Source organism: Xiphophorus hellerii, chromosome 15 (assembly GCF_003331165.1).
Source record: "Xiphophorus hellerii strain 12219 chromosome 15, Xiphophorus_hellerii-4.1, whole genome shotgun sequence".
Classification (NCBI taxonomy): Eukaryota; Metazoa; Chordata; class Actinopteri; order Cyprinodontiformes; family Poeciliidae; genus Xiphophorus; species Xiphophorus hellerii.
The window spans coordinates 12,734,234-12,750,929 of record NC_045686.1 but is presented as its reverse complement, the minus strand read 5'-3'; the positions used below and the strand labels follow the sequence as shown (position 1 = coordinate 12,750,929).

Genomic DNA, 16,696 nt, shown 5'->3' with positions numbered 1-16,696 from the left:
TACCACAGAGACATCAGAGAAAGGCTAAATGAACCCTGAGATGGACGGCAAAAGGCTTAATGCTGCGGTGAAGGACAATAACCCTAAACATGCAGTGAAAGCTGCAACGGGATGTTGGAAATGTAATCATATCTATGTGTTAGCATTCCTCAGACAAAGCTCAGACACTTATATTTGCTTAATAATAATAATAATAATAATAATAATAATAATAATAATAATAATAATAATAATAATAATAATAATAATAATGTAATCTTTATTACTTTAAAAAAGTTTTTGAAAATCTGTTCAGAGTGAGTGCTCTTCGTGCAGTTTCCTCTCTGTGGAGGCACGCGGGCTTAGCTGACTCCTCTGCCTGTGATTGTTGTGTCGCCGGCCAGGAGAAAGTTGCTTTCACAGTCTCTTCTCTTTGTTTTGCTTCATCACCACACACAGCTATGGCGGACAACCAGGAGGAGAAGCTGTACAAGGCGGAGTACGCTAAAAGCGGCCGCGCCTCTTGCAAGAAATGCAAAGATAGCATCGCTAAAGACTCGCTGAGGATGGCCATCATGGTTCAGGTGAGATGGTTCAGATCTGCTGTTGATTTATCCGAGAATAAATCAACTAACTAAATGCATACTGGCTTATAACTGATGTGGCTTATTGTGAACACATGGAGTCATTGTGAACTAGTTAGAAAGCAGGAAAATGCTGATGGAAAAAGTGGTTTCTGTTCAGCTCAGTGAGGCCCTAGTTAGCATTTAAATGGCTGACATTGTGTGCTAAGTTGTTGCTCACAAAGAACCGCTCAGATTGTCTTTACATTTGTTGTCTTGTACTTCCCTGGACGATTCAAAAGGTATATATATCAGTAAATAGGCACATAATAATAAAGTTTAGACTGAATCTACAGCTCCTCCAGACAGTGCACACTGCTGCGCCTCCCCTTGGAGAAATAATTATTTTAAGAGTATAAAACCTGCTTATGAGGCTTCTTAAAGTCAGCCTCCTGATTCATGGGCCCCTGGAGCAGCTCCTGCTTTGCAATCATTCTCCTTTTTTTTTTTTTTTAACTCTAAAGGGTAATTATTTAGTTCAGGTTTAATTAGTGAGTCAGTGCTTTCAGCAAAAGTCAGCAGTTCCATCAGTTTTATCACCTAATGGACGCCGACAATGTTAATGAATGAGCACTAATCAAAAAATTCATAAAATGTTTTTTTTTTTTTTTTTCCTCCTCATCCTCTGACTTTGCAGGATCAATGAGATAAAAAAAAAAGCGTAGCCATTTCTGACTAGAAATGTTTACTTTTTTTTCATTTGATTGATTTATTTACATCTTTGACAGTGTAACCGAAGATGATCACTTCTTATTCGAAAAGCTAAAAATATTTGAATCTCCTTAGATATTCTTGTTTTTTTCATTTCTAAGCAAATTAGTCGCCTTCTGTTTTGATTTACTAAAACTACTGGTGCACCTTGCAAGCTTGTGTGTGCAAATTTGGGGTTTAATCAAAGTTTCTTCCTTTTTCAGTGTAAATAAAAAACATAACTCATTTAAAAATAACTGATACATCAGGCAGAAATAAAATATTTTGTCAAAATCTCAGTGAACTAAAATACTAACATGGGAGAAAGTAGTTGGAATTATTTTAGATTTATTTAAATTCATACACATATCAAAAAATATAATCCTCCAGTTGTATTACATTAAATTAAGATACAAAAAAAACTGAAATTATTTTGTTACAATTTTGTCTAAATAATTACTTTTTGCACCAACATCTTATTTGAAATGTTTCAAAAATGAGACAAATTTAAAACAGTTTTTTCCCAATTGACATGTCAGCAAAAAAACTTGTATAATATGTTTATTAATTTCAAATATATGTATAAATAAACACAAACACTTCCCTTCTTTCTGTACAAGATGTAGATAAAAACATAATAATAAAAAAAATATTCATTACATTTGGTAAATCAAGTTATTATTGACAGAATAAATTCCTATGAAGTCCAGCCATTAAAGCGTTAACAGGAAGCTGTTAGAAGAAAGATTTTAGATTTATTATAGTTTTCAAAATATTTTTAACTTGGTGCAGATGCACAGTAAATAATTCAGCTGTAATTATTTCAGTCCTACATTCAAAATATGACTACGTTTTATTTATTCAACCTTTCTAGTATTCAAATAATACAATAAGGACCATTTAAATCTTTTAGGGGAGCAAAAACTTCAAGTGATTGTGATTACATGTCCTCGCTGAAACGTTCACACGATCATGTGACACACCCCCCATACCTATTGTTTGCTGTTGCTTCGTTGTAAACCTTCTGTGGACGCTTTGTGACGTTCGTCCTGCAGTCGCCCATGTTTGACGGGAAGGTCCCCCACTGGCACCACTTCTCCTGCTTCTGGCTGCGAGCGGCGGCTCAGTCCACGGCCGACATCGCCGGATTTTCCGATCTGCGCTGGGAGGACCAGGAGAAGGTGAAAAAGGCCATCGAGAGCGGCGGAGCTGTCGGAATAGGTCAGTGCTCGGTTCCTGAAGACGATGGGTCGTCCGTACTTCTAAGCTTCTAATCTACTTCTAATCTTTAATTAGGTTCTAAGCGAACCTAATTAAGCTGTCTGGTTTATATGGCTCGTAAAAGGTCTTGTTAAGTCAACAGTGTGTTTTTTTTTGGGGGGGGGGTTGTGATCACAGTGTGATCAAAGTGGAAAGACAAACATCTGCTGATTTGTTTATGATAATTGGCTTTTTCCATTTATTGTTGTAAAGATATTGCTGGATTAAGTTAATTAATTTTTGACATTTTTGCAGGAAAAGGTAGCCAGAAGAGTGCAGCTAAAGGAGAAAAGACTCTGAATGATTTTGCGGTGGAATATGCCAAGTCGAACCGCAGCACATGCAAAGGCTGCGAGCAGAAAATAGAAAAGGTTTGCACCAATCTTGCGCCCATTGCACAGTAACTAAATCTAGTTGCTTCGCAGAGATTTTTTTTCTCACACGTCTGGTGTCTTCTGGACTCTCGTTCAGGACCAGATTCGTGTGTCCAAGAAGACGGTGGACCCGGAGAAGCCTCAGCTGGGCCTGATCGACCGCTGGTACCACACGGCGTGCTTCGTGTCCCGCAGGGAGGAGCTGGTGTTTAGGCCCGAATGCAACGCCGCCCAGCTGAAGGGATTCAACGCGCTGCGTGCAGAAGACCAGGAGGAGCTGAAGAAGAGGCTGCCTGCTGTTAAATCTGAAGGGTGAGAGGAAAAACAGAACTAACAGGTTCCTAAACAGTCTGGGTAAGCCTGGGATTAAAGTACTTTCCAGGCCTGGAGAATAAATATGGAGAATAGAGCTGCAACTATAAATTACTTTAAGAACTGATTTTCTATCAGTTATTCAGATGAAAAATTGGCACGTTCTGCAGATTTTTCATTTAAGCATCCTTTTATTCATACTGTATTAGAAATACATTAAAAGCAGGAGTTGTGGTAGCGGAATATATTCCGTATTTGACCGGTATTTTTTTAAAGCGACGGAAAAATCTGAAGCCTGTCCGTCATTTTGACAGATTACTAATTCACACCCCTGACTATACTTGGTGCAGATGCACGGACACTTTCAACTGTCCGCACAGAGTGCATCGCGGAGGTAACATCTCTGACATGGACACTGAACTACATGCAGCTGACCGGAGCTGACGGCACGTTGAAGAGTTATGAGCAGGATGCTGTGGAACACGTCTGGTTAAAAAGCACATTCCAAACTCTGTCTGAAGTGGCACATTTAACATGACTACAGTACATGTAGATCAACTTGAAGATCTACATCTTCAACTTGAAGATGTAGATCTTCAAGTTGATCTACATGTACTGTAGATCAACAGTACATGTAGATCATGTACTGTTAAAATATTAAAAAAATATTTTAACACTTTTATATGCAAAAAGTGTTAAAATATTTTAGCATTTTTCTTTTGCTTCACGGTTATTTACTACTTTGTGATGGTCTCTCAAATGTACAGAATTCTTCTGTACATTCTTCTGTATGTACAGAATACATAGCATTCTGCTCTCTAAAAACACTCAGAACTTTTCTTTCCTCCACTGTTTTCACTGGGTTTGTGGGGAAGGAAGCCTGTGAGAAGTTTTCCTGCAACAGCAGGAGTGAAATTACCGTAATAACCCGATATTGGCTGAAAAGCGCAACATCCCCTTTAGAAAACTGTTGGAATTTTTCAGACAGCTCAAAATATCGCAGAGTAACGGTAAAGCAAAGCTGACTTGTAAAAATGTGTCGTAAAGTCTTATAATATGTCAGGTTTACTTCAGACGTGGGCCTTCAATTAAAATTAGTCTGGTTGGATCAGGCAAAAAAAAAAAAATCAAACCGGACGGAGTCCATAAGCATTGGACTCGGTCAGGTTTGATTTTTTATTTTTTGGTTCTGATCTAAACTTTAGGGCAGATTTCTCCTCCCAGGACCAGGAGAAAATTCTTTACTATTTGGAATTTTTACTTGGAAAAATGGACAGTAATATTTACAGTGTTGTTGTGGATCACTGGTTCGACCTGGTGTTTCTTTCTTCTCCTCTGTTGTGCTGGTTCGACTCCTCTCGGTCTCGCAACGTCCTGCAGCACAAGAAAATAGCCTTGAAAGTGTCTCTGAAAGCCGTCATGGTGTACGCGTACAGGAACGGGTTGACGGCAGAGTTGGCGTGCGACAGGATGATGGCGGCGAGCAGCAGTTCGAACGGCACGGGGCAGCGCGGACAGAGCAGCAGGAAGCAGTTGATGATGTGAAGAGGGATCCAGCAGACGGTGAAGAGAAAAAGAACCAGGAAGAGAGACGTGGCCATCTTCATCTCCCGCCGCATGCTGGCCGCCGCTCGGCTCTGGCCCTCAGCACGGCTCCGCTGCTCCGGTCCGATCCGTCGCACTTGCTGTTTGACCGTGACGAAGATCTGAGCGTAGATGAGGAACATGATGACGAGGGGCGCCAGCACGCAGGCGAAGAAGTTGAAATAGACCATATAGGTCATGTCCACCACCAGCACAAAGAAGCAGTGGCCGGAATCGGGCGGCGTCTTGTGCCAGCCCATGAGAGGCACAAGCCCGATGAGGAAGGCCAGCAACCATGTGGCGAGAATCACCAGGATGGCGTTGCGAGGCGTCATCAGGACACGGTAGCGGAAGGGCATGAAGATGGCGACGTAGCGCTCCACAGCCACTGCCAGGAGGCTGAAGATGGAGCTCTGCGTGAACATGATCAAAACACTGAGCATGAGGAGGCACAGATAGAGGTTGTAACGTGGTAAGCCGGTGTCTGTCAGGATGGCACAGGGGATGGCGATGATGCCCACACAGATGTCTGCGACTGCGAGCGACACTAGGAAGTAGTTGGTGACGGTGCGTAACCTGCGGTTGAGACCCACTGCGGCGCAGACCAGCAAATTACCAAGAGTAGACAAAAGGGCGATGATGAGCTCAGCCGTCATGTACGGCACATTGGGGGAAATGACAACATCAGCAGGTGGACGGGATGGAGACGGGGAAACGGAAAACAATGAGACGTTTGGTGGATCTCCATGAGATGAGTTGGTGCTTTGTTTGAGATTGTGGAGGAACAAAGGAGCTGTCGGGTTCTCCATCATTCTCCTAAAAAGACAAATTAGACCAGTCAATCAAAGTCAGATTTTATTTTTGAAATTAACAAATAAGCTGTGTCTTATAAAAGTATTGTCATAACAAAGATTAGAAGGCCATGAGTGTGAAGCAGAAGGAAAGAATACCTGATTGTTTTTACAACTAATCTGCAAAATATGGTGTCTATTTTTATTCATTCTCTGAGTCGATACTTTGTAGTATCACATTTCGTTTCAGTTGCAGCTGTAAGGCATTTAGCCTACGCTAACGCTTTCACCAGCTTTTTACAGTAAGACACTGAAGTTTTTGTCCATATTTTTTTTATACAACAGTTGAACTTTAATCAGGTTGGATGGAGATCAAATTTGCAAAACTATTCTTAATTTCCTGTAGCTCCATCCACCTCCCATCATCCAGCTTTTCTGCCTCAGCTGAAGAAAACCATCCCAGAACTTAACCAGTCTATCTACTGGGTTTGGGTGTTTAATATCAAACTAGAAAACCTACTGATGATTTATGACCTCTGACATTGATTTGTTGCTCTGGAACTACTTTGGGGTTTAAAAGTTAAAGTAACGAAATACAAATGTATGCCACATTTTTCAGATTTTATATGCAAAAAGTGTTCAAATATTTTAGCATTTTTCTTTTGCTTCACGGTTATTTACTACTTTGTGATGGTCTCTCAAAAAATCCTGATTAAAATACAGAAAAGTTTGTGGTAGTAACATGACAAAAATGTGGAAATACTTTTGCAAAGTATTGTAAAACAAAATTCTTTTCACTTTTTACTTTTTGAGTTTGACGTAAATCAGACAATTTCATATGCTGTACTAACACTAGGGGACATTTGGTTGGATCCAAAAATTGGAATAATCTTGCAATTAATTGCAATCTTGCAATTAATTTTCCGATACATTTAAAACCGTTTCTATCAAAAACATTATTTCCTTCTCATCTCAGTCATTGTAACAATATTAATTATTTGAAAACTATTTTTAAAAAAGTTACATAAAATGCAGAACTGAAATTTAATGTGGAAGCATCAGATAAACATTCTAAATGTATATATAAAATTTATCGTCAAAGATAAGGGAACTTAACTTCTCTTATCTTTATGGTGGAATAAAGATGGTGGAATTTAAAATATCAAGTAGGAATAAAAAGATAAAAACGATTAAATAAATGAGAAAAACAAAAAGGGAACAAACATCAATCATATAAAACAAAACATACATTAAAAATAAGACTGAAGTTAAAGTGAATTTGCTTTTAAAAATTCAGTCAGTTGTAATTTAAAAACTCCTCACCTTGAACTTAACTTCTCAACTTGAGGAACCAATAGACTCAGAAGAACTGAAAGGTTTGGAGGACTTGAAGGGGAAAACAAATCAGATAAATTGGACCAAAGAAAAGATAAAACATGAAAACACCAAGAAAACAAACCTAAAATGCAATAGTGGCCAATTAAATAACTGGAATCTCAGCTTTTTCTGGTTTGTATCCTTGTAAAACTCTTGTCATTACATTCAAGTGTAATCATGTTTAATAATATGAGGCATTACAGCTGTATGGTTACTCACCGGTTCATAATGTGTCGTTTAGGATTGTTGGAGCATCATTTGTGTCACCTAGACAACAGCCATCTTCTGTATGAACAGATCTGCAAGATTCAGATTTAAATAGCTTCTTTCTTTACTCCTCCAGTCATCTGTTGTCCGATCAGGGAGGTTTTTTGTCTTGTTTTTTCCTAAAGTGGAAATAAATCAGAGTGAGGACGCTCCTGACGGGCGGTCATTAACGCTGCGTTAATGGTCTCTCTGGGACGGTGATTTTTCCTGTCCGGACATCATCAGCGACGCCAGGGATGGTGGAGACGTGCACCAGCTTGCGTTTGGATGCATGTCCGTTAACCGATGGGGCCCTAATGAATTAGTTTTAATGAATAAAGGTGTCAGATTCAAGCTTGTTTGGTTCTCACCTTTGTTGTTGTGCTCTGTCCCACTGCGCCTCATTTATCAAGTTGATGATGATGTTTTCTGACCTTTTCCTTCGTCCTTTCTGAGCTCTGAAAATCCGCCAAAGTTTGTGACTAAAGTTGGGTTTGTTTCCACAGGAAGCGTAAAGCGGATGAGGTGGATGGAGCATCAAAGAAGCAGAAGAAAGAGGAAGATGAGGAGAAGAAGAAGCTTGAAGAGCAATTGAAGGTACTTTTGTTTGCTTCTTTATACATAAAGTCATGTTTAGAGATCTTTGGCCTTGATAAACTGGTTTTTGTAATGCACATCATGTCTGCATATGTAAACAGAATCAAAGCCAGCTGATTTGGGGTATTAAAGACAAGCTGAAGAAACATTGCTCAGTCAACGACATGAAGGAGCTGCTGATTGCAAACGGCCAGGATGTTCCCTCCGGAGAGTCCAACGTAAGAGAATAAAAATTTTTTAAAAATCCTGTTCTGTGGGTAAAACCACACATTTTGTGTACAGATGATAAATGTGCATAAGATTCGTAAAATATATTAATCTTTAATCAAATTTTTATTTAGGTCTACTGTATCTTTCATTTGACATAACATGTTTTAGGTTTGTTTTTCAAGAATTACTGGCATAAATGCACGTTCATTCAAATATTAGATGATTATTCATGATTATTTTTGGCCTTTAAACATTCTTACACCAGAATCTTGGTGTTTGCATTGACACTTTCATTTTTAATTTAATTAATTTTTTAATTACTTTTGCTCAAAAAATGAGTTAATCTGAGATTCACAATCTCAGCTTTAAAGAGTTTGTATTTAGTGTAACATAATTCAGTTCCGATTTTATAAGTCAACGTATAACAGGCTTTAGTTGGTGCTGAAAGTTGATTTTTAAAAAACAACTTTGAAGCAGCTTTTAATAAGGTAATGAAAACAAAGGTAATTATTTTGTTCTCAAATTTGTAAAATGTTGTTTTTAAAAAAATGCATGAAAAATCTAGGAGTTGGTATGAAATTAAAAGTGTAGAATTTTAAAGAGGTAAAAGGTTGTTTTGAAAAATTTGAATTTATTTCAGGGTTTCTTGCACATGTTTAAATTTCTGCAGTTTGTACAATGAAGCCCAGATTTAATGCATGTGTTTTCAAAACAGTTGAAATTGTTAGAAATAGACATTTTTTAAGTAAATGTCAGTGTTTTGGGGTTTCCTAGAGTCTGAAGAGAATGTTGTCTCCACCCAGGTGCTGGACAGCCTGGCTGATGGCATGGCCTTCGGTGCTCTGGAATCCTGTAAGGAGTGCAAGGGCCAGCTGGTGTTTAAAGGAGATTTGTATTACTGTTCTGGCGACATTTCAGCCTGGACAAAGTGTGTGTTCAAAACCAAAACTCCTCCACGCAAAAACTTTATCGTCCCTAAGGTGGGTCACTATTTGTTATTAGCATTCGGAAAGTGAAAAACACACTTACTTTGGATTTTTGTTTCTATTTTATTTGGCCATTTCACATGTCATTTCAGGAATTCCACGAAGTTCCTTTTCTAAAGAAATTTAAATTCAAGGGGCAGGACAGGGTTTACCCCAAAGAGGCTCCCGCTCAAACTCTGAAACCAGCGAAAGCCGAAACCCTGGCGAGCGCTTCCAGTGCTCCCAGTGAGCGACTGCTGGAAGCAGCACCTTCAGGTCAGGAAAACTGAACATTTGTTTTAGGACACTATGGGCACCTGATTTTAAATATCTAATGTCCTCTCATCTATTGTGGCATGGAAACGTTTTCACAACTCTTTGAACCTTCTCATATTTTGTGTTTAATTAGTATTTTTATAATGTAGGCGAACGCAAACGATCTGTGAAGTGGAATGAAATGATGCATGGTGTTCAATTTTGAGAAAGAAACTGTTGCTAAATACAGACACAAAGTTGCCAAGTTTGCACACTGACTGGCTCCACTTAAGGATGACCAACAGCGCCCTCTTCTGGGGGGCGGCCAAACTAAAACACAAACAAAGGTCTAAGCAGACGTTAATCGATTGGAACTGATTTTATTCAAATAAACCATTAATCAACAAGTAATCATAAGACAATTAATTGTTTGCAACCCTAATTTAGATTAAGGTTACATGTGTTAGAATGGTCTACTCAAATCCTGGGCCTGAAACACATTTAGTATTGGTGCCAAGCGTTGGCCACTCTGTCTGAACTTGAGCAAATTTTCACTTCTGGGTTTGCAGCTCTGGCACAACAACAGACTTGACTCATTCAAATGCATCCCAAGCTTTTGAGGTTTTAAACACTACATATCCTTCAATTTCCACTTCAGTTCCTTTTGCAGAGTATTGTGATGAAGCTAGGATTTATTTTGTTTTTTCTTTCAAATAAATTTATCCTGTTCAAATGGATTCTTTTTTGGATTCAAAGAGTGAGTTATGGAAATTGTTTTCTACTTTTTCTTAAATAGACAAACCTCTAACTGGCATGAAGCTGCTGGCTGTCGGCAAGTTATCTAAAAACAAAGATGATCTGAAGGCAGCTGTGGAGGAACTTGGTGGGAAAATTACCGGCACTGCCAATAAGGCCTCTCTCTGTCTCAGCTCTAAGAGTGAGTAACAACCTACCTTGGCCTGTGACGATTGGAAATGTCATTTTTAATGGGATATTGTTGTTTTTTTGTAACCATCTTTTCAGAGGAGGTGGAGAAGATGGGTAAGAAGATGGAGGAAGTGAGAGACGCAGGCGTGCGAGTCGTCTCAGAGAATTTCCTCACAGACATCAAGTCATCGGGTAAAGCTCTTCAGGAGCTGGTGTCTCTTCACGCCATCTCTCCCTGGGGTGCAGAAATTAAGGCTGAACCTCAGGCTCCAGCTGCAACCTCCAAATCTGGAGCTCTGTCTGCTAAGAGCACCGGCAGGGTAAAGGAGGAAGAAGGTAAACGCTGCTAGTTGCAGTAATTATTAGTGGTGTAAGTGCTAAAGGAGGGTCATTAAGTGACGTTGTCAACATACAGGTGGTAGTAAGACCAAGAAGATGAAGCTGACGGTCAAAGGCGGAGCTGCTGTGGATCCAGACTCGGGTAGATATAAAATTTCTGGACTATAATTGTAATCTTTGTCTTTTGTCGTATTTTTCCCTAACTTTAATGGGTATTTTTGCAGGTCTTGAAAACAATGCCCATGTCCTGGAACAGAATGGGAAGATGTACAGTGCTACTTTGGGTCTTGTGGACATCGTCAGAGGAACAAACTCTTATTATAAGCTGCAGCTGCTGGAGGAAGATGTACAAAAAAGGTAACATCCCTTTGTTGTAGTGTAATATTCACACAATAGTTTCTTATGCTGCATCTCAGGCTGTTATTTCCCTTCGACCACTTTAACCCATGTGTCCTTCTGCTATGTGTTTTGTAGATACTGGGTTTTCAGGTCTTGGGGCAGAGTGGGCACCACCATCGGAGGCAACAAGTTGGACAAATTCCACGACAAGAACTCTGCGCTGGATAATTTCCTTGGGGTTTATAAGGAAAAGACTGGAAATGATTGGGGTACCTCCAACTTCACTAAATATCCAAACAAGTTCTACCCTCTGGAGATTGACTATGGACAGGTACCATCACAGACCCACAAACCTTAAAAACAAAACCTTCCAGTGCAGTTTGAGGTTTATGTTTTGCAATGCTTTCGTTTCAGGATGAGGAAGCTGTGAGACGGCTGACGGCCTCTGCTGGCACTAAGTCTAAGCTGGACAAACCAGTTCAGGATCTGATCAAGATGATTTTTGATGTAGAGAGCATGAAGAAGGCCATGGTTGAGTTTGAGGTAATCCTTCTTTTAAAATGTGAGATGTTAGATTTTTTTTTTTGTCCTTTTTCTCAGCAGTTTTGTTCTAAGTAGTAAATATTAATTGCTGAGGCTTTTTTATTTATTTTTTTGTCTGTACTGCAAATTTAATATGCTATTTTAGTTTTACAATTAGTGAGGTCTTTTTGTTCTTGTCCTGTTTACAGATTGATCTGCAGAAGATGCCACTTGGCAAGCTGAGTAAGAGACAAATCCAGAGTGCCTACGCTCTTCTGACTGAAGTACAGCAGGTTGGTTATAAACAGTAAATATCTGATGTTCTTGCTATATCTGGGTAATATTGCAAGAATATCAAGACTTTTTCTTTTAAATTGAAATTATAATCACATTTTCCAGCAGATTTTCACCAGGTTGTGCAACTTTATTAGTGAAGTCTGCTTTAGAGCAAAGAACAGACGAGCACAAAATCTGCCTTGTATAAAACTGACTCTAAAACTTACTCTGTTAAATAGCAAAAAATATAAGAATAATGGAAATGATTTGACAGTATTCTGATGTTATTAAAATATGTCAGTTGTTCATTAATATTTTTGTGTAGAAAAAAGAGGTTGTAACATGATTCATATGCTACATAAATGTGAAGAAGCCAAAAATTGTTTCACATAAACTTAATATTCTAAAATATTTCCACTAAATTTGTCATCGCTTCAGCACAGACGGCTACAAAACATCATTAATAAAACAGCATCTTTATTTTGCGTAGGTTTTTTTGATGATTGATCAGTTTGCTTCCTCCCTGTTTTGATATGTCTTGCTGATCATTCAGGTCACAGCATGCAGCTTCGGTTCATCGTGTGCAGCCAATGAAAGAAAACTGCAGTGACCAATATAGTCTGTCGCTGTTGGTTCATTCGAAACGTTATTGCAAAAGTTGTTAAAGGTTTTTTTTCTTCTTTTTTTCTAAGAAAAGGCAGATTCATTAGATAACATGTCATCATAAACCAATTGTGCAAGGGTTTCTCTTTATACTTGAGTTTTTTTGTATCTATGAATTTTTCACCATGCAGAAATCATAGGGCCCCATCTTGTAGACAATGCCACAGTCCTTCTGCTTTGGCAGACTGTCAGCATCTTATTATAGTTATATCAGCCGTCCTTAAGTAGTCTTGATTACATTGTAGACGATCCACCTAAATGCAAGCTTAAACCTGTATCATTTGCTGCCAGCAGCGAGCCCATCGCTGCTGGCAGCAATGGGCTGCAACATTACAACCTTTCTGCACTGTCCTTTAAAAAGTCTTCAAGTGTATGACTCTTATTAGGCAATGTTGATCTGTTGTTTCATTTATTGTCAGATTTTGTGTCTTTTACTATTATTGTTATTAACTATTAATAACTAATAACTATTACATTGTTATTGTTATTAAAGGCTGTGTCAGACAGCGTACCTGAGGCACAGATACTGGATCTCTCCAATCGCTTCTACACCCTCATTCCTCATGACTTCGGCATGAAGAAACCTCCTCTCCTCAACAACCTGGATTACATTCAGGTGAAATTTTTTGTCCCACTCACAACAATCTTCTTTTCTTTACATCTCTTTGATAAGAGCAGTTCTGAATTTGGGAGCAAATGCTCATTGCACACTCTGCAGGCCAAAGTTGAGATGTTGGACAACCTGCTGGACATCGAGGTCGCCTACAGCTTGCTGAGAGGAGGAGCTCAGGACAATGAGCACGATCCAATTGACATCAACTATGAGAAACTCAAAACTAAGATCGAGGTAAGGGGCGAAACATTTTCTTATTCATTTTCCGTTGTCCGAGAAAGGTGCGTAACATGCTTGGTAATCCACAGGTTGTTGACAAGACCACGCAGGAGGCTGAGATCATAATGCAATACGTTAAGAACACCCACGCGGCTACACACAACACCTACACCCTGGAAGTGCAAGACGTACGTCGCTATTACACGTTTGTTTATAAAATCTGCTTAAGTAGCTTGGTTTCTTCAAGTAGATCTCTTTCAATGTAATAAATTTAAGCTCACAATGTTATCTCCTCTTAAGATCTTCAAAGTTGCACGAGAAGGAGAGCACCAACGCTACCGTCCATTCGAGGAGCTACACAATCGACAGCTACTGTGGCACGGCTCTCGCGCCACAAACTATGCTGGTATTATGTCTCAGGGTCTTCGCATTGCACCTCCAGAGGCCCCAGTTGTGAGTGTCCAGTATGCAAAGAAGGTGTTCTTTGTCGCAGCGCTTTGTTGTTTTCATATACTAATACTTTCCACTTGAACATTTCAGACTGGTTACATGTTCGGCAAAGGTGTGTACTTTGCTGACATGGTGTCCAAGAGTGCAAACTACTGTCACACCTCTCAGTCAGACCCTGTGGGACTCATTCTGCTGGCAGAGGTCGCTCTAGGCAACATGTGAGTGGCAATTTTATGTATATATTTAGTTTAAGAACAGCTGATGTTTGTATAAATGAACACAATCCTTTGTGTCACAAACACAGGCATGAACTGAAGAAAGCCTCTCACATTACAAAATTACCAAAGGGAAAGCACAGTGTTAAAGGTAAGAACCTTCACTATTGCTTCATCAAATATTAGATGGATCATGTGATGCACACTTTTTGTGCACCCCTAATAAAAATACGTTTAGAAGAGTGGATAATAGAAATGGGCCACTGTGTCATATCATATATTTTTTTGTTAATGAAATTAGATTTTAGCATACTTCTCAAAGCAGACTGGAAATCTTCTTCTCTTATGCTTTAATATAGTTGTTCGGCATTCCACAAATTATATCACTGGTGGTTTTCTTAAAACCAATTATTTATTGATATTTTTTCCTCCATTGAATCAATGTTTTTAAATTAAGAATGTGACTTTTCAGAAATTTTTAGTGAGGTTGTGCTGCTCTGTTCGAATATTAGTTTATGTTTTGCACATCGTTACTAAGGGTGTCAATTCTTGCGGAGAGTACTGTAAATATTATAAAGGTTCTATATTTAGGTTGTGTTGGAGATTACATTTTTTGTTTCATTTGTGTTTTTAATTTTTTTTACTTTGTCTTTCTATATTTCCAGGTTTGGGTAGAACCGCTCCTGATCCAAATGCTTCTACCACTTTGAACGGGGTGCAAGTGCCTCTGGGAAAAGGAGTCAATACTAACATTGATGACACAAGTCTACTGTACAACGAGTATCCTTTATTTATCTCTCTACCTGTGAACGTAAAAATCATTCTGAGAAATAACCCTTTAGTTTTCTTGTTTTGCCAGGTGCCTTTATCCTGTCACTATGATTCTTTTTTTTCAGCTTCTGAACACAAAAAGAGCAATGTCATCATTAAAGTGCAACTAAGCCCCCTCCGAAAAAAATAAACCCTCACATGGCAAAGTTTGAAAAATTCCTGCAAACTGGGTGGAGTCAAAAGACGGCCGAGTGTGGGAATGAGCGGAGGGGTGAGTGGGGTTGTGGTCAGGGCTAATAGAAAAAGCCAGAAATAATTCTACATCGTAATTTATTCAATATTCTATTTTTAACATGACAGATATATCGGATATGATAAAATACACTGGACTGTATTGTCCACCTTGTTTTCCTTAACCACTGCTCCTCCAGGTACATTGTATATGATGTGGCTCAGATAAACTTGAAGTATCTCCTGAAGATCAGGTTTAACTACCAGACATCTCTGTGGTGAAAAGGATCTTGTCTGGACCCTTCAAGGAAAGAAAAAAAAGACCACTGTTGCGGCTACATGCATTGGCTTCATTTTCTGCAGCAGATTGCATATAGAGGAGTGAAGCTATACTATGCCCTAATCCATGTGAAGTCATTTTACTTTATTTTCATCGGGTTCTGTAGCTTGTAGCGCTGGGCATCAACAGTTAGTTCATGTGTAGTGCACACGGCGGTGCAGGAAAAGGACTAGTGATAAACCATGTTCATCAGGAGTTGATCGTATTTGATCCTGAACATTAAACTCTACTTAATAAATAACACCTGTGTAAAAGCCGTTTTGAGCTGTGTTCATGCACGCTACACACATGCATACCTGTGGTTAGGGTTTTTTTTCTGAACTAGACTCTTGCATTTTGTAGACTGCCAGTTTTAACGTTTGATATGTACATATTTGGTTTGTTCTTTCTATCATGCTGTTTTCCCCCTTTAAAGGTTCCACTTTTCTTGCTTACCTCCATAGCAATAAAACAAGCTGCATCCTAAAATATTTGTCACTTTAGTTTCTTTTCCTGATCGCAAAAACAATTTCCATTCTTCTACAAGTTCTCGTAGATCATGTGATGATCCAGGACTTGGTTGACTTTAAACCACGTGGTAATTATATCCAGATATTTAAGTTTAATTCCTGTTTTGCATAATCAACCTCACACAAACTGGTTTGTTTTTCCTGCATACCTTATTAAAGTTCCTTGCCAACCTGTTCATGTTCCTTTAACCTTTTCTTGTGTTGCTATATTGAAACCGCAAATTAGATTGTAATTTTATGATTACCACAAGCTAGCATATAACTCTGCAGTGGAAGAATACATGGAAAAGCGAGGTCTACATCTATATTCTCCCCTTTTAAGTAATTTTTTCATAGAGCCAACTTTTGCTGTTACAGCTGCAAGACTTTTGCGGTATGATTCTTAAACAAACCTGGAGAATGAAATTTCTTCCCATTCCTCATAAATTAGGTTAATCTCAAATCAGATTGGATGGAGGGCAACTGAACAGGATTATAAAATGAAAATACTTTGATCAAAACATCTCACCTCAGGTAATGGATTGTCACTATACTGGACAGTGTACCTTCAACAGTCTGAAGTTTTTTGCACCGTTTTGTTTCCTGCATTTCTCTACATTTAGCTTGAACCATCTTTGAGTTCTGACCAACATTCCAAAGAATTCATCCCCATAGAATGTTTTTGTTCTCATGTTTCACATTGGATGCGGCTTGTGGGATCTGCAACCTGTGGCAGGCTTCGGGATTTCTGCAGTTGCTCTGATTATTTTTGGTGTTGAACTGAGCAGTGTTGTTAAATATAAACATAATAAAAATCAAGTTTTAAAAATATTTCTGCGGCTTAATATAAGCAAAGAATGTCTGTATATACAGTACATTATCAGATTTTTTTTTTTTACTTAGTTTACTTTTAGTTTTTTAAGTTTGACATGTTCAAATTATTATTTTTTTTATTTGGGGGGGGGGGGGGGTTATGAGCTGCAAGCCAAGAACAGGATTAAGACTGGTTTGTTAACCACTGAAAAAAATGCCAGGTACTT

The 16,696-nt window shown here is 38.7% G+C and overlaps 2 protein-coding genes across 2 annotated transcripts; one reads left to right on the top strand and one right to left on the bottom strand.

Annotated features, from left to right (window-relative positions):
* Positions 1–312: 312 nt before the first annotated feature.
* Positions 313–15,851, top strand: parp1 (poly (ADP-ribose) polymerase 1). The gene is made up of 23 exons (XM_032585922.1): positions 313–563; positions 2,348–2,513; positions 2,808–2,923; positions 3,024–3,238; positions 7,743–7,833; positions 7,935–8,051; positions 8,847–9,023; positions 9,122–9,284; positions 10,060–10,200; positions 10,287–10,526; positions 10,606–10,671; positions 10,754–10,886; positions 11,004–11,199; positions 11,283–11,411; positions 11,600–11,683; positions 12,823–12,945; positions 13,048–13,176; positions 13,251–13,349; positions 13,462–13,614; positions 13,702–13,829; positions 13,916–13,977; positions 14,492–14,606; positions 15,029–15,851. Exons 1-23 carry the CDS (start codon positions 441–443, stop codon positions 15,108–15,110), a joined length of 3,048 nt encoding a protein of 1,015 aa, XP_032441813.1. The 5' UTR covers positions 313–440; the 3' UTR covers positions 15,111–15,851.
* Positions 4,354–7,733, bottom strand: adorb1a (adenosine receptor B1a). Its single transcript, XM_032585923.1, has one exon. It carries the CDS (start codon positions 5,632–5,634, stop codon positions 4,540–4,542), a length of 1,095 nt encoding a protein of 364 aa, XP_032441814.1. The 5' UTR covers positions 5,635–7,733; the 3' UTR covers positions 4,354–4,539.
* Positions 15,852–16,696: the final 845 nt, after the last annotated feature.

What these genes read in the sequence shown, in the direction of transcription:
- parp1 (XM_032585922.1), top strand. Translation starts at nt 441, where the DNA reads ATGGCGGACAACCAGGAGGAGAAGCTGTACAAGGCGGAGTACGCTAAA. An exon ending in GGATGGCCATCATGGTTCAG is followed by an intron (nt 564 to 2,347) that starts GTGAGATGGTTC and finishes TTCGTCCTGCAG; the next exon opens with TCGCCCATGTTTGACGGGAA. An exon ending in CGGCGGAGCTGTCGGAATAG is followed by an intron (nt 2,514 to 2,807) that starts GTCAGTGCTCGG and finishes ACATTTTTGCAG; the next exon opens with GAAAAGGTAGCCAGAAGAGT.
- adorb1a (XM_032585923.1), bottom strand. Translation starts at nt 5,634, where the DNA reads ATGATGGAGAACCCGACAGCTCCTTTGTTCCTCCACAATCTCAAACAA.